General features: G+C 35.1%; 1 protein-coding gene across 1 annotated transcript in view; it reads left to right on the top strand.

Annotated features, from left to right (window-relative positions):
• The window catches only part of LOC102417110 (transmembrane protease serine 11C-like), a 55,683-nt gene that overhangs the window by 4,992 nt on the left and 26,322 nt on the right, over nucleotides 1–24,369 (top strand). The window contains exons 2-5 of the mRNA XM_006095643.1: nucleotides 1,251–1,366; nucleotides 5,888–6,006; nucleotides 8,579–8,646; nucleotides 12,290–12,453. Coding sequence (XP_006095705.1) covers nucleotides 1,251–1,366; nucleotides 5,888–6,006; nucleotides 8,579–8,646; nucleotides 12,290–12,453 — 467 coding nt within the window. The remainder of the gene's footprint in view (nucleotides 1–1,250; nucleotides 1,367–5,887; nucleotides 6,007–8,578; nucleotides 8,647–12,289; nucleotides 12,454–24,369) is intronic.

The following is a 24,369-nucleotide window of genomic DNA, read 5'->3' as shown; positions in this document are numbered from 1 at the left end:
AAAAACAGTTGAAAAAAAACAATAAAACACAACAATGGTTCTTAGAAAGAAATCAATAAAATTAGCAACTCTCTAGGAAGACTAACAAAGTAAATAGATTGAAAATTACCAATATCAGAAATGAACAGAGTCTTTCTATAGATACCATAAACATCAAAAGGATAAAAAGGGAATACTACCAACTCTATATACATACATTTGACAACTCAGACAAACGGACCAATTCCTTGAAAAAATTACATGAATTCCTATCAACACTATATTCAAAATGTTCCCAAACTTCAGCCTCTTTTAAGTTCCTCTGCCTCTCCCACCCTGGTTCAAGCCAACACCATTTTGTGCTTGGATTATTATAATCATTTCCTATATTGTTGCTCTGCTTCCACGCTTATTCTCTATAATTTACTCTCCACAAAGAAGTCAGAGGGATCCCATTAAGAAATTAGGCTAGATCATCATAGTCTTCTCTCCAAAGACCTCCAATACTCCCATTTCACTCAGAGAAAATGCCAATATAATTACAATGAGGAACAAGGCCCTACATGATCTGAGCCTTAGTACTTTTCAGACTTAGTCTCTTACCACTCTTCCCTTCATTCACTGCTACAGCCACACTGCTCTCCTAACATACCAGGCATGACCCTCCTAAAGACCGTTTGTCAAGTTGTTCCCTATGCATGGAACATTCCAGAAATCTGTATGGCTAACCCCCTCACGTTTCAAGTCTGCTTAAATTTTACCTTTTTAGTAGGCCTAACCTGACTATTCTATTTAATATCGCATCCTGACACCAACACCATTTTACACATGCTTCCACATTTCATATTGTCTTTACCTAGAACTATGTGTTTTTTTCCTACAGAGCTTAATATTGTTTTACCAGCTATGAATTTTATTAATTATGGTATTTGTTGTCTAGCTTCCCTCAGTAAAATGTAAGCTCCATAAGAAAGAGGCCTTTTTTCCTACAACTCTGCTTACCACATAATAGGATATCTAAAAACATTTGCTGAATGAATGAATTCTGATTTTAGTATTACCATTATTATTCATATGTCCTCAAAAATAAGCAGGCCAAATATTATATTCACTAATTCTACACTTTGTTTTCCAAGCTCAGCAGTCTACTGAATCCATAGTTATTGAAAAATAATATACTTTTATACTTAACAGCAAATTCATATTTATTTCTGATAGTTCTATATCTTACTCATATTAACACTTGCTTTCCTGTTCTTTTTGCTCAGAAGAACAGAATCAAACACAAAAGTGAAACTCACAAGGTGTGGAAAGATTACCCTGGGTATCATAATTATTGTGATTGCTGTAGTAATCTTCGGACTCATTATTCATTTTGTCACTTATGGTAAGTACTCATGATATCTGGCTTTCCAGTCACATGAATTTAATTTCTCATTATTGGAAAGTTAGGAACTTTGAGAATAGGAGAAGGAAAAGAATCAGATAAGACTATTTGACAGAGATAATTTCTTATGGTTAATAACATTTACTGCAGTCTTTGTTCTGTAGCGACTTTTGGCTTAGGGCATTCTGAATCCAGAGATGTGGTATGATCTTTTTTTTTTTAATTCCTGGTAAAGATTTAGGTGCTCGGAGTACATTCATTCATTCATTCATTCATTGTTGAATTAATAAGTTTTGAAGAGATAATCAATGAGTTAACAAATAAATATAAAAGCCTACAACCTAGATTTCTAAGCTAGATTTCTTATCCCAAAGCCTATAATAATTCTCTATATACAATGATTTCTTTTCATAAAATTCTCTCTAAAAAAGTCAAGTATTTTTCATTAATGAGGGATGAAAAAAAAGAAACAGTAAAATTTTTTCTATATATTTTTCTTTTACTGACTGGCTTATTTCACTTAGCTTAATGCTCATAAAATTGAAAAAAAGTATGGGATCCTCAGATTTGATGTTTTCTTAAAATAGCTCTTTGTGCCAACTCCTCTGTGTCCTGTGCTTATTACTTTCTTTCATCCACTCTTTCCTAACCTTTTCAAGGATAAGGACTTCTTTATAAAAAAAATTCCTACATTCCCACAAGAAATTATCACATTTATTGATTGGTAAATTTCACTTGATCAACATGTATAATCCTTTTAATATATTGTTCAATTCAGCTAGCTAGTATTTTGGTAAGGATTTTTGCACCTATACTCATCAAAGATATTTGTAGTTTTCTTGTGTTCTTATCAGCTTTGGTATTAGGGTAATGCTGGCCTCATAAAATAAGTTTAGAAGTATTCCCTCCTTTTCTCTTTTTAGCCAATTTTGAGAAAGATTGATATTAAATCTTCTTTACATGTTTGGTAGAATTCATCAGTGAGACCACGTATTCCCAGGCTTTTCTGTATTGGGAGGTTTTTTTATTACTGTTTCAATCTCCTTACTCATTATTTATCTGTTCAGATTTTCTATTTATTGGTGATTCAGTCTTGGAAGGGTGTATATTTCTCAGAGTTTATCTATCTTTTTCTTTGCTACTGCTTTTTAACTTAAAGTATATTTTGTCTAAGTATAGCTAACCCAGCCTGGGTTTATTGTTTTTCTCATCTCTAACAATTTAATTCAAGAAAAAACTCTGTCTTGTTTTACTTTGCATTTCTTTATTTGTGAGTGTGCAGCAAAGATTTTCTCCAAATAATTAACTTCACTGACATGAAGGATCTTCTCAGTGTTACAAAATGCTTTTATTTCTCCATCTCTTTCTCTCTTCTGTCTTCTCTCTCTCTCTCTCTCTCTCTCTCTCTCTCTCTCTCCTCTCTCCTCTCCCCTACCCCCCAGTCTGTTAAGTAGTGGGGTACAATGGCACCTGAGAATAGTTACAAAAAAGTTTGAATTTCTATCATATTTGATGTACTAAAATAGTACAGTCTAAATACAAAAGCAATCCTGAGAAAAAAAAGAATGAAGGCAGAGGTATCACATTCCCTGGATTCAAATTATAATACAAAGTGATGATAATCAAAAAAGCATGGTATTGGCAGAAACACAGAACAATGGAACAGAACTTAGAGTCCAGAAATAAACCCAGATGTATATGGGCAAATAATTTTTGACAAAGAAGCCTAAAATATAAAATAGAGAAAAGAAAGTGTCTTCAATAAATGGTGCTGGGAAAACTGGAAAACCACATGCAAAAGAATGAAACTAGACAGCTGTTTGACCCCATGTACAAAAAATAATTTAAAATGCATCAAATACCTAAATATAAGATCTGAAACAATAAATTACATAGAAGAAAACATAGGTACTAAACTTATGAATGTTGGTTATAGAGAACATTTTATGAATTTGACCCCAAAGGCAAGGGAAGTAAAGACAAAAATAAATTAATGAGACTATATCAAACTAAAAAGCTTTGGCACAGAAAAAGAAACCAACAACAAAACAAAAAGGCAACCAACTAAATGGGAGATGATATTTGCAAACAACAGTTCTGACGAGGGCTTAATATCCAAAATATATAAAGAACTCATAAAACTCAACACTAAACAAACAATCCAACTAAAAATTGGGCAGAGCATATGAACAGATACCTCTACCAAGAAGACATACAAACAGCCAACAGATATATAAAGATGTTCAAATCAAAGCTACAAAGAGGTACCACCTCACACTTATTAGAAAGACTATTATCAACAAAACAAATAGTAACAAAGATTGGAGTGGTTGAGGAGAAAAAGGAACCCTCATTCGCCACTGGTGGGAATGTAAATTGGTACAGCTACTATGGAGAACAGTGTGGAGGATCTTTAAAAGATTAAGAATAGAGTTACCAAATAACCCAATAACCCCTCTTTGTATATCTACCCCAAAAATTTGAAAACATTTATTCGCAAAGACATATGCACCCCTATGTTCATTGCAGCATTATTCAAGGTAGCCAAGACATGGAAACAACCAGTGTCCTTTGATAGATGATTGGATAAAAATGTGGTACATACAGGGTGGGGCAAAAGTGGGTTTTCAGTTGTTCGTATGGAAAATAATATAATAATTAATAAATAATAATACATCTATGTTTTATGTACTCATAACTGTAAACCTACTTTAGCTTATCCACTATACACAATGGGATACTATTCAGCCATAAGATGAAATACTGCCATTTGCAACAACATGTATGGACCTTGAGAATATCATGTCAAGCAAAACAAGTCAGACAGAAAAAGTTAAAAATCGTATGATTTCACTCATATGTAGGATATTAAACTGAAAGCAAGAGATGAACAAATAAGAAAAACAAACAAAAACTCATAGACACAGACAACAGTATGGTGGTTACCAGAGGGAGGGGGGATGGAGGGTAGTAGAGGGTAAAGGTGGTCAAATATACAGTGATGGTGAAGGAAGATTCTTTGACTTTGGGTAGTGGGTAATAATGCAATATGAATATCATGTATCATAGACATGTACACTTGAAACCTATATATTCTTATTAACCAATGTCACTCCAATAAATTTAATAAAAAGAAAATAATTACTCTATAGTTTTGCAATAAATTATTTTATTTTATTTTTTAATATATTTTTATTTATTTCAGAAAGGAATGGAGAGGGAGAGAGAGATAGAAACATCAATGATGAGAGAGAATCATTGATTGGCTGCCTCCTGCACTCCCCACACTGGGGATCAAGCCCACAACCTGGGCATATGCCCTGACCAGGAATCAAACCTAGTTCATAGGTTGATGCTCAACCACTGAGCCATGCCTGCCAGGTGCAATAAATTGTTTTATAACAAACTTTATAAAAAATAAATAAATAAAATAGTAAAGCTGACAGTCTAACCGTCAGCTTTATGGTTTGCTTAAATAAATAAAATAGTAAGTTTGATTTCTTTGTTCTGTTTACTTAATTTGCAGTACTTACAATTCATCCCTCATTTTACTTTCCTCTTTATTTATTTTCATTTCTTAGGTACTTCATAAATTATTAAACCTGAGACTCCACTGATTTTCTAATATGTAATCTGTGATGATCACAAAAACTAAAAATTATCTACACTTTAATATAATTTTATTTCATAGTTACACACCTGTCTTCAGATTGCCCAAACTTGAAAGCTGGCACATTGAAATTTTACCTTAAAAATTCTGATAACATTCTTGGGTTAAGTTATAATTTAATAAACATTCCTCTGTCATAGTTATTTCAACAGTCACTAAGAATCAAGATTATTTAAATGTCAAGTTACCTGAAATTTTATCAGAGTATTATATTTAATATGTTATTTCTTAAGAATAAAAGCAGTGTCCTAACTGGTTTGGCTCAGTGGATAGAGTGTTGGCCTGCGGACCCAAGGGTCCCAGGTTCAATTCCGGTCAAGGGCATGTACCTTAGTTGCGGGCACATCCCTAATAGGGGGTGTGCAGGAGGCAGCTGATCGATGTTTCTCTCTCATCAATGTTTTTAACTCTCTATCCCCCTCCCTTCCTCTCTGTAAAAAATCAATAAAATATATATTTTTAAAAAAGAATAAACGCAGTTACATAATGAACTATGCTAAGTGAAATAGCCAATCATAGAAAGACAAGTACCATATGATTTAACTCACGTGGAATTTAATGAATAAACTACCAAGCAAAATAGAGAAAGATTCATAGATAGGGACCAGCCAGACAGCTCTGGTTAAGGAGAGGGTATAGGAGGGTGAGAGGGGGGAGATATTGAGAAAAAAAAGAGAGAGAAAGAACTCATGGACATGGACAACAGTATGGTGATTGTGGGAAGGGGGAAAGTGGAAGAGGGCATAGAGAGGTTAAATGATGATGGAAAAAAATAAAATAAAATAATTTTTAAAATAAATGTAGTTACACAATGATCAAAGTCAGAACTATTTTTTCTTTTTTCTCCTCAGGGAAAACATCTAGTTATTATCACATCAGCTTTAAAGTCAATAATGTTGACTATGACAGAAAGTTTGAAAAACCATATTCACAAGAATATACGGACCTAAATAAAAAGATAGTGTCTTTGGTAAGTTAAAAAGTTTTTCTGTGCATTGTCTTTTTAAATGCTGTGCTCCTAGAAATACCAGAATCCTAGTAATCACCTTCCAACTTGGAATTTAATAATTCATAAATTCACACTGTTTCTTACCACTATTTTAGTTCTAGATTAGGACAGGCAGCCCTTTCAGAAAGTAAGTTTTTGTCTTGATTCAAAAGTTTTCCACAACCCATAAGAGAAGTGTATTCAGTTTCCTAGAGAGTCTTTTCCCTTACTTTTAAGTTTTAATCTACATGGAAATAGTTTTAATATAAGGTAGGGGGCCAACTTTATTTTATTTAGTTGAGCTGGCACTACTTATTAAATAATCTAGTTTATCCCAATGATTTAAAATGCCACTCTTGTTAAGTCCTAAATCCTCATATATTCCAGGATCTATTTTTGGATTCTGTATTGGACTACACAGTAATTGCATAGTATTTCTTTCCCATACCTTTATTTTGAACAGTATTTCATCCCTTTACTTACGAGTATGATGCTTTTAAATAATAGATAACTAGATTTTGTTTGTTAATGCAACTTAATAGATTCTTTCATGACATTTTGTCTATTCTCATTCATTATAACAAGTAATAACTGTTTTTATTTTTTAAAATACATTTTTATTGATTTCAGAGAGGAAGGGAGAGGGAGCAAGGAATCTTCAGTTTTGCAGTCTCTTCTTAGAGGCAGTGGGTCTATGAAAACCCACTCACATGGTCCAGTGTCAACTTAATCCCTGGGCATCCATACATCTCAGTTAGCCAATCTCTTCCCAGGGCCTGTGTGAATCTATCTTTGCACAGGGTTCTCAGGTTGTTCTCTAGGTTCTTCCTGGCCCATGAAAAAGAAGGTTCCTCATCACCTCCCTTCTCCCAGGACTCCCATTAAGCCCAAACCCACTCAACACCAGGAAAGGCAGGTATATTAAAATGGAAATAGAAGAGAAATATGGCGTAATTTAGCTACCATCTTGTCAAGATTCTTCCATTTACTATATTTTAGGAATTACATCCAAAACCCTTATCATGGCCAACAAGGTTCTCTATAATCTTGTCCCTACCTACACATACAACCTCAATTTATATACCTGCTCCCTTGCTCACTTTACTTGAGTCACAACAAGTTTGCTTCTATCCCTCAATTATACCAATCTCATTTTTCCCTAGGAACTGCACTTCCTTCCATCTAGAATACTCTTCTCCCCTTGATTGTCAGGCTTCACTCAAATATCACCACTTCAAAGAGGCCTGACTTGATCCTTCCCATGAATCCATTATTTACTTCAGTTTATATTTTTATATCACCTAATACTATCTCAGATGATCATATTTACTCCTTGGTCTGCTTGTTATCTACGTTCTCTTTTGAATCTCTAAAAAAGAATGGATCTATCTGATTAGTTCATAGTTTTATTTCAACATATATTTATTGAATACATGAACACATTCCAATTGCTTAGGAGCAAGAGGAAAATGTAATATAAATCGCTGCAATTCCAATATTGAGTCAGTTTTTGAAGGCCAGTCTTTGCAAAAGTAAAAGTCATAGGCAGTGCAATTTGTTGTCTGGTGCTCTGTAAGGGTCCTACAGTGGGAAATCATCCATCAGGTTGAGATCAGGAGCACCTGAAAAAACAATTCATAAAATTTCTCTGAGAGATTTCTACATATCTCACTTTGAACCCATCAGTAGCATGTTATTCAAACAGCAGGCAAAAATGGTTTGAGTCAGTCATGAACAAAGGCTGCCATTGGGGGAGAGAGAGAGAGAGAGAGAGAGAGAGAGAGAGAGAGAGAGAGAGAGAGAGAGAGCAGGCAAAAATGGTTGGGTGCTCATTCACGCACGACGGCTGCCATTCGTGAGAGAGAGAGAGAGAGAGAGAGAGAGAGAGAGAGAGAGAGAGAAAGGAAGGAAGGAAGGAAAGAAGGGAAGGAAGGGAAGGAAGGAAGGAAGGAAGGAAGGAAGAAAGAAAGAAAGAAAGAAAGAAAGAAAGAAAGAAAGAAAGAAAGAAAGAAAGAAAGAAAGAAAGAAAGAAAGAAAGGAAAAGAAAGGAAGAAAGGAACATCTCTTTCTGGGGACATTTCTGTCAAGTTTTATGACATTGATATTCAATAAAAGGCTGAACATGGAAGATAAAATCTATTAGTTGGTCTTTTGAATTCACCTCTCCAAAATGAATATTCTGATGTATCATGCTACTGTTAGGAACAAAACCCAACTGTGCCACATATTTTTTTTATTTAAAGACATTTGTGAGTGAACTGAGCCAATATGAAGATAATTTTCAAAAAGATGTATATTTAACACATTGCATCTTTTTCCTAAATGAGTCATGATCTGGGGAAATTTTAATGATATTAAAGAATTAGTTAATTTTTGGGATGTAGGTAGTAGTAAAATGAAACTGGTCTGGCCATTTATTAATAACTGATAAAGTGGAATGATGGATACATGGGTTTTTTTACACTATTCTATCTGCTTTCATGTATGTTTGAAGTTCTCCACAATGAAAACTTAAAATAAAACATAATAATTATGCATTTTACTTTTTTAACAGATAAATGAAACATTTCATGGATCAAAACTGAGAAGACAGTATGTCAAATCCCATGTTGTCCAAGTAAGGTATATAAAATAGCATGAGAGGCACTAAGAAAAAAAAGTTCTGTCCTTCAGTTTCTTATCTCATACTCAGCAGAATATCTTTGCTTGGTATACAATGAAAGGGTTCAAACAAATTTGAATTCGGGGCTTCAAAACAACTAGCATTTTCAAATGTGAAAAATAAAAGGTATTCAAGGTCTATTGAGAAATTATTGAACCAGAATCAGGAGTTCCAGATTATTGTAAGTTTCAAGTAAAGATTAAATGGGTGTGTGTGCGTGTTTTAAATATAAGGCCCAAAATAAGAAAGTACATTTAAAATCAGGAGATTATTTCAAGCTAAGGAAAGAATGGGTAAGGTAAGAGAGCCATGTACAGAATGTCTGACCCAGGAGTCATAAACTAGTAGCTAATGGGGTAAATCCCAAATGTAAAAGTTAGAAAATTTCACATTAAAAAAAAAGAATTTTTAGAATGTTGAAAAATCAAAAGATCTAACAACACAAACCACATTCCCACAGGATATTAGTACACTGAAACTGAGGCTGCCTGTTTGCCATGATGTATGCACATGTATTTACACCCAACAAGCTTCATTCTTTTACCTTACCCTCCTGCCCCTCTAAAAATCCAAGTCTGCAGCTGTTTTCTAGCAGTGAAGATGTTTTATCCAAATACTGGGAAGGAACAGATAACCTGCAAGAGATAGGAAAAGAATAATAACTACAAACAGAAATAGAAATGTTAATATGCTTTGGAATCTACCTCTCCTTAAAACCAGCACACTTAACCAGTGACTCCCTCCCCCGGAACTTTTTATATATTAACCCATTTAACCTGATAATAACCCTGTGTGGTTTTATATATGTTTCCCATTCTACAGATGAGGAAACTGAAGGAAAGGAAGGCTAAGTGACTTGCCAAGGTCACACATTTAATAAATACTAGAGCTGTAGGTTGAGCCCAAGCAGGTATATCTAGATTATTGCATCAACTTGTGTAATCTTTAGCTTTCACTCTTGCTCCACTACAATCCATTCCCCACATTGCAGGCAAAGTGAATTGGAAAAGCATATAATCCCCCTACTTAATATCATCTGATCATTTCCTATGATTTCCAAACTCCTAATATAGTCCACATGACCCTACCTGACCTGGCCCTGCCTCTCTCTGACCTCATCTCATACCCTTGACTTCACCCATAACTTTATACTCACACTACTGACCTGCTATTATTCTTCTAATAAACATGCAAAATTGCATCATTGGCTTTGCCCAAAGAAAACTAAACTCATGTCTTCATGACAGGAGGTGGTTTGACAACTTGGAGTAAGGTGCCCACCCAGGTTAGGCTTTCACCTTCCCACTGAAACAGAGATAGAGAGGCTACCATCTTTGATGGTTACTAGACCTGAGTAACCGTAGATGGCTTTCAGGGGCTTGAGAAATACATTTCTGGGTTAAACTGCAAGAGCCTTTTGAAAAATTTACTTATAACTCAAAGGAGCAGAGAAAGAATTTACATTTACAAGTTTTCTAGAGTAAGTGATCTAAAAACAGGGCTATCAGGGGCCTAGAGTCAAAAAGAAGTCTGTCAGACATTTAATAAAACGAGGGGAATGTTAAGGCTACTTTGGGCAAGGTTTTTACAGTTGATGTTCCTTCTTTCTGGAACATTCCTCCCTCAATCTTAGCATGACTCAGTCCTCGTTACGAGGCTTTTACTTCAAAGAAGATTTATATAATGTTCCCATATCTACCCTTCAAGTCATTGCTCTATTATCTTCATAAAATTTACCATAAAGATTATTTATTTCTTTGTTTTCTTGTTTATCTGTCTCTCTTTCTAGTTCATGCTAGCAGGGATCTTATGGTCTTATATGAGCTGATATAGTGCCTAGAACTATGTATGGCATATTGCCTGAACTATATTAATACATGTCTGTTAAATGAATCAAGGTATGAATGAATGAATGAATGAATGAATGAATGAATGAATAGAAAGTTCAGGAATGTAAAAGAAAATAAGCATTTGTCATATAAAACTAAAGAGTATTTTATGAGTCAAGAAAAGGTAAAATTAAAATAACTTTTATTTCATTTTTTATTAGAAAAGAGGATCATTTTACCCTAATGATGTCAGCTTAATAATCCATATGTCTATATTTAGTTTAATTTTAGATTGTTATTTGACACAGAATGAAGAGTCAAAGTGACATCTATGGTTTGACAAAAATCTTTAAAATAAACAAAGTAATACAATATGTCCTTGCCTATTGCATTAGAAATAAAGTGTTTGTCCCTATAGATCAGACAAGAAAAAAAATAGCATTGTACCTGCATAAAAGTATACTTAATAAATTGGCAAGTAATAACTAATGCTTAATACTGTATAAAGGAAATAAAAATAATTCACATATAGCACTCAAAGTAAGAGCATATGCATACATACTCTAAAAATAAATAAAGAGTGATATAAAAAATAAGCTAATCCTTTAATTTAGAATTATCCTGGAAAAAAATGTTAGAATAATAAGCTTTATAACCATTTTAATCATGGATATTGACCATGGTTTCTGTTTTTGTTCATGAGTGTTATGAAGGTTTGGAAGTGGGTGTTTTCAGGATCTTTTTTTAAAATATATTTTTATAGATTTCAGAGAGGAAGGGAGAGGGAGAAAGAGAAACATCAATGATAAGTGAGAATCGTTGATCAGCTGCCTCCTGCATGCCCCCTATTGGGGATCAAGCCTGCAACCTGGGCATGTGCCCTTGACCAGAATCAAACCTGGGACCCTTCAGTCCTTAGGCCAACTCTCTATTCATTGAGCTAAACCGCCTAGGGCCAGGATCTTTCTTGAGTCTCATAAAGCTTTGGGGTGGTTGTAGGTTTTCAAATGCACATATTCAGAGTCATACCTAGAGAGGTAAGGAGACACAGAAACAGAGAACAGAATGAAGAGACATTCCCCAGAGGCACTGGTAGTTACCCCTTTTTAAATTTCTGGTTTGTTTATTTATTTATTTTTACTTTGTTTATTTTATGTATTTGCATCTTCAAGTCAGAATTATAAATTTAATAAATCTGGTATAAATTTTTTACTCAGTCATGATTTCGAACAGGTGAGAGAGAATTGGCCCACCCTGGAAAATTCTGCCCTGGCTTTAAAAAAATGAGAATTAATGATTCTCTCATCTTACCTGTTACATTCACTTTTATACTAGCTATTGGCCCTTTATACAGAGTCTGTACTGGATTTATAATACATAGATGCATCTATATTAATAAGTAATTTTTACACAATACTCTAAAATTTTCAAAATACCTCCATATACATGATCTAATATGGTGTTTACAATAACCCAGTAAATAATATTCCATCCCTATTATAGATATGAGGAAATTTAAGTACAGAAAATGCCAACAGCTTGCTATAATCAAGAAGGTGGCCAATAGTAAATCTAGAATACAAATTCAGTTCCCCTGAGTCTAAATCACATTGTCTTTTCTGTTCACCATGTCCAGAAAGTGCCATTTCCATGCCCTTGGGAGAAACTGAAATAGCTGCTAGGAGCTCTGCTTAACAAAGTATGCAATGACTCTGCTAAGAATGATAGAGGCTCAGTAAAATGCTGAATTTATTTGTCTGCTTCTGTTCTGCAGCAGAGCCAAAGGGAAAGTGATAATACATTCTGTGCTGAAGTTTATATTCTGCTTTAAAAATAAGGCAGCAAAATTTCGGGATAGGATCGAAACCATTTTATATCAGAAGTTAAATGGTGAAACTGGGTGTTTAAATATAGATTCTTCTTCATTGAGAGTCTCAGGTAAGCATTTTTCTGTATGGTATAGACTGATTTTCAACTTTTAATTTGAATATTGTATTTTGATATGCAAATGAAAACAACACTTCTCTCTTTAAAATATCATTTTATATATAATGATAATTATCTTTAATCACTGATTAAGTATTCAAGGTTCATTTTAATCAATTTGTTTATATAATATCATCTTGCATTATTGGAATTAAACCTTATTTGATTATAGTTTTTTTTTAAGTAATCAGGTTCCCATATAATGTTTCTTTGCAACATAAGGCAGCCTTTAACTCTGAAGCTATTATGACTTGTTCTGTGGGTCATGATTTCTTCCTCCATTCTTTTGGATATCACAAGAATCTAGACTCCTAAATTCCAGAATTGAGTTTGAATCTCTTTAACATCAAACTTCTTTATAGGCCTTTAATGGACTTTGTCTCTCACTCTTTCCCACAATCTTATTCTTATTCTCAGTCACCTAACACTATTGTAAAAGGCAACTTCTAAAAAGTAGGAACAAATGTTCCACCATTCTCTGGTCTTGATAAAAGTACAGTTAACATTTGGTACAGCTAAGCCATGCTATCAGTTCTTTGGTACAACAAATTTGACCAAGGACAGAAAAGTATCCCTACCCTTAAAGGAAGGACTACATGTTTGTGAAGGGTGTGGGGGGAGAGGAGAAGAATGTCTAGAACAAGGGTTCACTTGCATGGAACATCAAAAGGCTTAAAACACAAAACCTGAACATACATCTCCTGAATATGGAGCACCATGTGTTTGAAATATGACTCTTCTCCAATTATTTGATACTTTCTTATCATACAGCTTATCCTCTATGTCATGACCTCAAAAGAATACAGATAAGTAAAACAGCTCTCCAATTTATAGAGAGGTTGACAACAAAGGTATATTTTGGGAAACACATTTGCTAAAACCATGAACTCACAAGTTAAAAAACAACATTATATTCCCAGTATTTTTCCAAACTTTAAGACCATTATGTACGATACCAGGAAAACAGACTTTCTGGATGTCTTTTCCAGATTTATTATTTTTCTCAGTAGTTTTACATGTTACAATCCCATGCTACAGTTTTAAGAAAAGCAGTGACCGTTAAGGGTAATATACTTAAGTATGGACTATACTTTGGTATTGTCTTAGTCTCTACCTGTTGCTTAGAAACTCCATCTCCCTCCTTTCTCACCTCTCATCAGAAGGTTTTTGTCAACAATGTATCTAAAGCCCTATGTTTTCAGTCCCCTGGCTTCTACACCCTTGTCACCACGTTTGGCCAACAATTCCAGTAGGAGTTATATTCCTTTGACAGAGCTCTCAGAGAAGCCCATTCTTTTCCTTCAGCGCACTTTCTCAGGTTTTAATTATATAGTCACTAAAGTGATTACTTGATTATGGACTATCTCTCTCATCAGATCATAATCTCCTTGAGAGCAGAGGCCATGTCTATTTTTGCTCACCATTACATTTTCAGAGATTGGCACTGGGGCTGGCATATAGCAGTTAATAGTTGTTGGGTGAATTAATGAATTCCATAATATCAAAGCTGCAATTGAGTATATATATATATATATATATATATATATATATATATATATTTTTATTCTCCTATTCTGGATAGTATAGGATATATATATTCTCCTATTCTGGATAGTATATATATATATATATATTCAATTGGGGTTCCATAAAAAGAACTAATCCCTAAAGAAAATGGTATGTGTGACTGTTTTCAGTTCTTCCAAGTAAAATAGATAGTACTATTCCAGATGCATAAAAGAATTCATTCATTTCATAAAAATAAAATCCCCCTAGGGCTTTAGAGCTTAATTCTCTTCCAGAATCCCAATTGAGGAGGGATGACGGCAAGGTTGCAACATGTATGTTACTAGTAGACATTGCTACTCCAGATTTAGGATGTAAAGAGTACTTCACTTATTAAGACCCATGAACATAATGTGTCATTCTACTCACTCCTAAATTCCATGAAAAATGACAAAGCTACTATGTTCCAAGTTACTAACAATCAGTGAGAGAGCAATGTTTTCTCCATTCATCCTAAACTCACTAGTTCAGAAGATTTTCAAATTGCCTAGTTAGCATAAACCTAGAAAAACCATTGATAGTATAGTTTTTCCTGCCCGTGAAAATAGTGTTTTCTGAAAAATCTCTCAAAAAGAGAATTTCTCAACCTAATACCATTGATGCCAATGGGGAAACTTTTTATGCATTTCCAAACTCCCAAATTTATATTCATGGATGCTTAAATCATATCACAGTTCTTTAAGACAGAGATGATAATGTCAATAATTAAAATTAGTTAACACAGTTTTCCTTTATTTTATAATGTGACTGCTTACATGACCTCATTATTTTATAGCTTAAGAATCAAACCAAAACATTAAAGTGTTTGTTTATGTAATTCAAACTTCAATGCAAAAATAAATAAATAAATAAAGGACGGAAGGAAATGACAAGTTAAACAATTCAAGTGATATCTCACCAAACAAGTTGACCTCACAGCATGATGCACTTGACTATCACTGCCATAAACTCTCAAATCAAAAGCTACAAAGAAAATGTAACACTAGACTAGATGTACCAAATACACAACTACAAAGATGACCACATGGTGGCTCTCTTCAGGGAGCTCTGGAAGGAAAAATCCAAGTCATTCCTTATAAAGAAATATCTCACAAGCTAAAGTGAGGGTTTTAAATCAAATGCCTTATAAAGTTGAATGTTCATAACTTTAATGGGCATATTTAAGGGTATGCCTGTAATTTTCTTTAAATAATAATGATTTCCTTAAAAACGCCTGCATATATTGGTACACTTAACCATCTATTGAATAGGATGAAAAGTATTTTAAATACTTATGCTAAATTATAATTGGTTAAAGTAAAAACTCAAATTATGTTGAAGTAATAGAATGAATAGTAACATAGAACTTCATACAGATGACTGTCCTGACCCATCATTAACAGTTTTACAAGAAGAATAAAGCTCTGGCCTAGCAGTCATTTGTGAGCAGCAGGCCAACACTGACAAATGGATGATTAGTAGAACTCATCTTTTTCATGTGGCTTGATCCTGAGACAACACCTCGCTGCATTTGCACCATGATTTAATCAGTTGACTGACCAATTATTCTTTGATAAATCCCAGAGGAAATTTTCTTAAAGCTTATTATTGCCCACAGTGTCCTTTCTTAATCAAGAACCAATCTTCAGCTCTTATAATCCTGTTTTATTAGCAAAATCTTTTTAAAATATTCTAAGTAGTATAATACCTTGACCAAAGACAATTCATTGCAAATAAATCTTTCTAAATAGGCAAATATTCTGAATAGTTTATATTTTATCTGTTTAATAAACTATAAAAATTCTTTTTAAATTATAGTTTTACAAAAATCTTTCTCAAACTTACCACCTACTTTTCTAGTATGAACATTAGTATGGACATCCATCAATATATAGTGGATATTCTAGTGCCCTCAGGGCATGTAGGGAAATACTGGGTTATTGGTGCCTTTGCCAAATAATCCCAGTGTTTGGGGTTTTGAACTCTAATAATTGTTCTTTTTTTTATTTCTCATACTTCAATGTCAAGCAGAATTCCCTTTATTTCTTCTTTTTAATACTTTATTGTTTAAAGTATTACATAAGTCTCCTTTTTCCTCCATTGAACACTCCCCGGCCGCCCCCAAGCCCCAGCACATGCCCTCACCCCCCTTGTATCTGTAACCATTGGTTATGCTCATATGAATGTATACGAGTCCTTTGGTTGATCTCTTACGCCTCACCCCTGCCCCCCTGCCTTCCCTTATAGGTTGGACAGTCTGTTCAATTCTTCTAAGACTCTGGTTCCATTTTTGTTCATCAGTTTATGTTGTTCATTATAATCCACAAATGAGTGAGATCATGTGATATTTATCTTTCTCTGACTGGCTTATTTTGCTTAGCATAATGCTCTCCAGTTCCATCCATGCTGTTGCAAATGGTAAGAATTCCTTCTTTTTTTACATCAGTGTAATATTCCATTGTGTAGATGTACCACAAATTTCTAATCCACTCATCTGCTGATGGGCACTTAGGCTGTTTCCAAATCTTAGCTATTGTAAATTGTGCTGCCATGAACATAGGGGTGCATATATCCTTTCTGATTGGTGTTTCTGATTTCTTGGGATATATTCCTAGAAGTGGGATTACTGGGTCAAATGGGAGTTCCATTTTTTATTTTTTGAGGAAACTCGATAATATTTTCTACAGTGACTCCACCAGTCTGCATTCCCACCAGCAGTGCATGAGTGTTCCTTTTTCTCCGCATCCTCCCCAGCACTTGTAGTTTGTTGATTTGTTGATGATAACCATTCTGACAGGTGTGAGATGGTACCTCATTGTTGTTTTGATTTGCATCTCTCGGATGATTAGTGACTTTGAGCATGTTTGCATATGTCTCTTGGCCTTTTGTATGTCCTCTTTCGAAAAATGTCTACTTAGGTCCTTTGCCCATTTTTTTTTATTGGATTGTTTTTCTTCCTTTTGTTAAGTTGTATAAGTTTCCTATAAATTTTGGAGATTAAACACTTATCAGAGATAACATTGGCAATTATGTTTTCCCATGCCATGGGCTTTCTTGTTGTTTTGTTGATGGTTTCTTTCGCTGTGCAGATGCTTTTTATTTTGATGTAGTCCCATTTGTTTATTTTCTCCTTAGTTTTCATTGCCCTAGGAGATGTACCGGTAAAGATATTGCTATGACAAATGTCTGCTATTTTGCTGCCTATGGCTTCTTCTAAGATTTTTATAATTGCCCATTTTATGTATAAGTCCTTTATCCATTTTGAGTTTATTTTTGTGTATGGTGTAAGTTGGTGGTCTAGTTTCATTTTTTTGCCTGTATCTGTCCAATTTTCCCAACACGATTTATTGAAGACTGCCTTAACTCCATTGTATGCTCTTGCCTCCTTTGTCAAATATTAATTGAGCATAATGGCTTGGGTTGATTTCTGGGTTCTCTCTTCTGTTCCATTGGTCTATTTGTCTATTCTTGTGCCAGTGCCAGGCAGTTTTGCGAACAGTGGCTTTGTAGTATAGCTTGATATCTGGTATAGTGATCCCTCCAACTGTGTTCTTCTTTCTCAAGATTGCTGCAGCTACTCGAGGTCTTTTTTTTATTCCAGATGAATTTTTGGAACATTTGTTCTAGGTCTGTGAAATAAGCCATTGGCATTTTAATGGGGATTGCATTGAATCTATAGATTGCTTTGGGTAGTATGAACATTTTAGTGATGTTGATTCTACCAATCCATGAGCATGGTGTATTCTTCCATTTGTTTATGTCTTCCTCTATCTCATTTTTCTGCATCCTTTAATTTTCTGAGTATAGGTCCTTTACCTCCTTGATTAAATTTATTCCTAGGTATCTTAATTTTTTGTTGCAATGGTAAATGGGATTATTATTATTATTATTATTATTTAGTTTCTCTTTCTGTGAGTTCATTATTGGTGTATAAAAAAGCCATAGATTTCTGATTGTTTGTTTTGTATCCTGCTACATTGCCAAATTCATTTATTAATTCTAGTAATTTTTGATGGAGTCTTTAGCGTTTTCTAAGTACAATATCATGTCATCTGTGAATAATGACAATTTTACTTCTTCTTTTCCAATTTGGATGCCTTTTATTTCTTCTTGTTGTCTGATTGCTATGGCTAGTATTTCTAGTACTATGTCGAACAGGAGTGGTGAATGTGGGCATCCCTATCTTGTTCCTGTTCTTAGGGAAAATGGTTTTAATTTTTTCCCATTGAGTATGATGTTGGCTGTAGGTTTGTCATATGAGGCTTTTATTATGTTCAGGTATGATCCCTCTATTCCCACTTTTCTGAGAGTTTTTATCAGGAAAGGGTGTTGGATTTTGTCAAATGCCTTTTCTGCATCAATTGATATGATTATATAATTTTTATCTCTCAATTTGTTTAAGTGATGTATCACATTTATTGATTTGTGGAGATTGTACCAGCCTTGCATCCCTGGAATAAATCCCACTTGGTCATGGTGTATGATCTTCCTAATGTAATGCTGGATCTGATTTGCTAGAATTTTGTTGAGTATTTTGGCATCTATGTTCATGAGGGATATTGGCCTATAATTCTCTTTCTTCGTGGTGTCTTTATCTGATTTGGGGATTAGGGTAATGCTGGTTTCATAGAAAGAGCTTGGAAGTGTGCCATCCTCTTGAATTTTTTGGAACAATCTGAGAAGGAAAAGTTTTAGTTCTTCTTTGAATGTTTGGTAAAACTCCCCTGTGAAGTCATCCAGTCCAAGCCTTTTGTTTCCTGGAAGTTTTTTGATTACTGTTTCAATTTCATCAGTAGTAATCAGCCAATTCAGATTTTTTTATTCTTCCTGATTGATTTTTGGAAGCTTGTATTTTTCTAGAAATATATCCATTTCATCAAGGTTGTCCAGTTTGTTGGAGTAGAGTTGTTCATAGTACTTTTTACAATCCTTTGTATGTCTGTGGGGTCAGTTGTTACTTTACCTTTTTCATTTCTGATTTTGTTTATTTGGGTCCTCTCTCTTTGCTTCTTGGTGAGCCTGGCTAGAGGTTCATCAATCTTGTTTATCCTTTCAAAGAACCAGCTCTTGGTTTCATTGATCTTTTTTATTTTTTTTGTATCTATGTTGTTTATTTCCGCTCTGATCTTTATTATTTCCTTCCTTCTGCTTACTCTGGGATTTTCTTGTTGCCCTCTTTCAAATTCTTTAGTTGTACAGATAGATAATTAATTATCATTTTTTCTTGTTTTTTTGAGGTAAGCCTGTAGAGTTATGAACTTCCCTTTCAAGACTGTTTTCACTGTGTCCCATAGATTTTATATTGTTGTGTTTTCATTATCATTTGTTTCTAGGATGTTTTTAATTTCTTCTTTGATCTCTTTGGTAACCCAATCATTGTTAAATAGCATGCTATTCAGCTTCCAAGTGTTTGAATTTTTTTATTGTTTTTATTGTAGTTGATTTCTAATATTATGCCATTGTGATCTGAGATAATGCTTGATATGATTTCAATCTTCTTGAATTTGGAGAGACTTTGATTGTGACCCAATATGTGGTCTATCTTTAAAAATGTCCCATGTACACTTAAGAAGAATGTATATTCTGTAGCTTTGGGGTGAAGTGTTCTGAAGATATCAATTAAGTTCATCTGATCTATTGAGTCATTTAGGATTGCTGTTTCTTTGCTGATTGTTTGTCTAGAGGACTTATCCAGTGATGTCAGTGGTGTATTAAAGTCCCCTACTATGATTCTATTGTTGTTGATCTCTCCCTTGAGTTCTTCCAGAAGTTTTTTTTTTATGTATTTGGGTGCTCCTGTATTGGGTGCATATTTGTTGACCAGGGTTATATCTTCTTGTTTTTTTTTGTTGTTGTTGTTGTTTTGTTTTTTGTTTTTTTTTTTATTTTTTTATTTTTCGCTAAAAGTATTACAAAAGGTATTACATAAGTGTCCTTTCCCCCCCCCCACCCTTGACAAGCCCCTGCCCTCCCTTACCCCCCAGTGTCTTATGTCCATTAGTTATGGTTATATGGATGCATACAAGTCCTTCGGTTGATCTCTTACTCCCCTCCCTCCTGTCCCCCAACCCTCCCTGGCCTTCCCACTGCAGTTCGACAATCAGTTTGAGGCAGCTCTGCCACTGTATTTATTATTGTTCAAAAGTTTGTAATGGTCTTAATTATCCACGAAAGAGTGAGATCATGTGGTATTTTTCCTTCATTGACTGGCTTGTTTCACTTAGCATAATGCTCTCCAGTTCCATCCATGCTGTTGCAAATGGTGAGAGTTCCTTCTTTTTAACAGCAGCATAGTATTCCATCGTGTAGATGTACCACAGTTTTCTAATCCATTCATCTACTGATGGGCACTTAGGCTGTTTCCAGATCTTAGCTATGGTGAATTGTGCTGCTATGAACATCTGGGTGCATATATCCTTTCTGATTGGTGTTTCTGGTTTCTTGGGATATATTCCTAGAAGTGGGATCACAGGGTCAAATGGGAGTTCCATTTCCAATTTTTTGAGGAACCTCCATACTGCCTTCCATAGTGGCTGCACCAGTCTGCATTCCCACCAGCAGTGCACAAGTGTTCCTTTTTCTCCACATCCTCTCCAGCACTTGTCGTTTGTTGATTTGTTGATGATGGCCATTCTGACAGGTGTGAGATGGTACCTCATTGTTGTTTTGATTTGCATCTCTCGGATGATTAGTGACTTTGAGCATGTTTTCATATGTCTCTTGGCTTTCTGAATGTCCTCTTTTGAAAGGTGTCTATTTAGATCCTTTGCCCATTTTTTGATTGGATTGTTTATCTTCTTTTTGTTAAGTTGTATGAGTTCCCTATAAATTTTGGAGATTAAGCCCTTATCAGATATGACGTTGGCAAATATGTTTTCCCACAAGGTGGGTTTTCTTGTTGTTTTGTTGATGGTTTCTTTTGCTGTGCAGAAGCTTTTTATTTTGATGTAGTCCCATTTGTTCAGTTTCTCTTTAGTTTCAACTGCCCTAGGAGCTGTATCAGTGAAGAAATTGTTTTGGCATATGTCTGAGATTTGTTGCCTTTGTATTCTTCTAGAATTTTTATGGTTTCCTGTCGTACATTTAAGTCCTTTATCCATTTTGAGTTTATTCTTGTGTATGGTGTAAGTTGGTGGTCTAGTTTCATTTTCTTGCATATATCTGTCCAATTTTCCCAACACCATTTATTGAAGAGACTATCTTGGCTCCATTGTATGTTCATGCCTCCTTTGTCAAAAATTAATTGAGCATATTGGTTCGGGCTAATTTCTGGACTCTCTATTCTATTCCACTATATCTTCTTGTTGTATTGATCCCTTTACTATTATGAAGTGGCCTTCCTTATCTCTTGTTATGGCCTTCACTTTGAGGTCTATTTTGTTTTATATAAGTATTGCTACCCCAGCTTTTTTTTCATTTCCATTTGCCTGGAAGATATTTTTCCATCCCTTCACTCTCAGTGTGTGTGTGTCCCTTGTTTTGAGGTGTGTCTCCTGTAGACAACATATATATGGGTCATTCAGCCACTCAATATCTTTTGATTGGAGCATTTAGTCCATTTACATTCAAGGTTATTACTGATAGGTACTTGTTTGTAGCCATTTTTATTTTTTGTGCCTATGTTCCTTCTTCCCTTTTTATTTCTTCTTTTTACAACAGTCCCTTTAGCATTTTTTTCCATTGCTAGCTTGGTAGTGATAAACTTCCTTATGCTTTTTTTTTTTTTTTTGGTCTGTGAGTCTTCTGATTTCCCCTTCAATTTTGAATGATAGCCTTGCTGGATAGAGTATGCTTGGACTCAGTTCCCTGGCCTGCATCACTTTGTATACTTCCTTCCATTCCTTTCTAGCCTGATGTGTTTCTGTTGAGAAATCATTTGATAATCTAATGGGAGATCCCTTGTAGGTAACTCTCTGCCTCTCTCTTACAGCCTTTAAGATTCTCTCTTTGTCATTAACATTTGCCATCATAATTATGATGTGTCTTGGTGTGGGTCTTTTTGGGTTCATCTTGTTTCGGACTCTCTGTGCTTTTGTAACTTTCTTCTTCCCCAAAACAGGGAAGTTTCCTGACATTATTTCTTCAAGTTCGTTTTCTAACCCTTGCTCTTCTTGTTGTAATTCTGGCATCCCTATTATACATATGTTGCTACATTTCCTGTTGTCCCAAAGCTCTCTTTGCTCTCCTCCTGCCTTTCAATTTTTTTCTCCAATTACAGTTCAGATTGGATGTGTTTTGCAGCTCTGTCTTCTAATTCACTAATTTGGTCTCCTACTTCTTCTAGTCTACTGTTGAAACCTTGCATAGTTTTTTTATTGTAGCTATCTCACTTTTATTTCCTCTTGATTCTTACATAAGTTGTTGATTTTCTCATCCATCTGGTTTATGAACTGTATGACCCTTATTCTGAATTCTTTTTCTGACAAATTGCATGCCTTCATTTTATTTAGCTCCTTTTCTGGTGGTTCCTCATTTTCTTTCCTTTGGGGGTTGTTTCATTGTCTCTTCATTTTTACTCTCACTTGAAGGATCTAGTGTTGAGTTGCACTGGGCCTGTGACTGCAGTGGCAGGCTTGGTGGCAGGTCGTACGGTCACCAGGCCCGGGGTTGATGCATCTTAGCTGCTCATGCTCAGTTGTGGCACCCAGGGTTACTGCATCAGGCTTTTTGGGGGCTAGTGCACTCGTGGCATCTGGGGTTGCTCTGTAAGGCTTGGCTTTTCACGTGTGGAAGGGGCACCCAGGGTTGCTGCGAAGGCTTGGCTCCCAGGGTTGTTGTGTAAGGCTTGGCTCCCAGGGTTGCTGAGTAAGGCTTGGCTGTTTGCACGTGGACAGGGCACTCAGGGTTGATGCATGAGGCTTGACTGTTTGCATGTGGACAGGGGCCCAAGTTGCTGTGTAAGGCTTTGCTGTTTGCATGCTCAAGCTAAGTTCTTGCTGCCACTTCTATTTTCTCTGTCTCCTTCTATCTTCTTCAATTAAATTCATTCTAAATATTCTATAGTAAATAGAAAACATTATAAAAGCAAATAGATTTTAAAGGATTATGTGATGGGCTTTCTTATTTAATAATATAAGTAGATTTTTTTATATATCTTTTGGCATCTTTGGTACTCTTATTTCCTGATTCTTTTTTTTAACTTTTTTTTATTGCTTAAAATATTACAAAGAGTAGTACATTTGTCTCCTTTTTAATTTCCTGATTCTTGACTTTAGTTCAGAGAAAATGTTGCCCAGTCTCCTTAGAAATGTAGACCACTATTACTGTTGGAATTTTAAATATCTTTCAATAAGTTGGGAATTTATTTAAAACTAAAGGCTCAATGCAGAAATTTGTGCACAGGGCGGGGGGGGGGGGGGTACCTCAGCCCAGCCTGCAAACTCTCGCAATCTGGGACCCCTCAGGGGATTTCCAGCAGTCGTACATCCCTCTCTCAATCTGGGACTGCTGGCTCCTAACCTCTGGCTTGCCTGCCTGCCTGATCACTCCTAACCCCTCTGCCTGCCTACCTGATCATCCCTAAACACTTTTCTGCCTGATTGCCTCATCACCCCTAACCACTTGCCTGCCTGCCTGAGCACCCTGAACCACTCTGCCTGCCTGATCACCCCTAACTGCTCATCTGCCTGCTTGATCACTCCTAACCACCTCTGCCTTGGCCCCGCCACTGTGGCTTTGTCTGGAAGGATGTCCAAAAGGACATCTGGAAGGACATCCAGAAGGTCATTTGGCTGTCCAGTCTAATTATCATATTACTCTTTTATTATTATAGATGATATTTATTTCAGTATTTTTCAAATACAATCTTGAGTTAGAGTTTGAATTATAAAATATTGTACCATGCAACTAGTTTTAGACACTGTTCAGATACTTTAAGAGAATTTAATATTAATAGATAGTCACTATCAATAGGGTACATGATACATTTCCACAAAAATATCTGTGAACTAAGAATGGTCTTTCCTACTAATCGTTTTAATTTTTTAACCTGCATGAGAGGAAAAACCATTATAATTTTATAATAGTAATTTTAATAGTCAGGCATTAATTTTAAATTACTAATACTAAAACACTCTACATAGTGGGCCAATGCAGTTAATTGCCTGAGCTACTTAGATTCATCTGGAGTGACTAAGTTCTAAACACACAAAAAGTCTGAGACTCCAACCAAAATAGGCAGGCTATTAATAAACCAGACACCAACAGATTTTATTCAGTGAAGTTCTAATTTGATCTTACCAATTTAAACCCAGTATACCTAGGATGAGTCCTGAACTTCTGTCATCTGCTTTCTGCATCATATCCATTCCTTGACACTTCTTT

This window comes from Myotis lucifugus, unplaced genomic scaffold (genome assembly GCF_000147115.1).
Source record: "Myotis lucifugus unplaced genomic scaffold, Myoluc2.0 scaffold_159, whole genome shotgun sequence".
NCBI classification, from domain to species: Eukaryota; Metazoa; Chordata; class Mammalia; order Chiroptera; family Vespertilionidae; genus Myotis; species Myotis lucifugus.
This window is presented reverse-complemented; position numbering and strand designations above follow the sequence as displayed.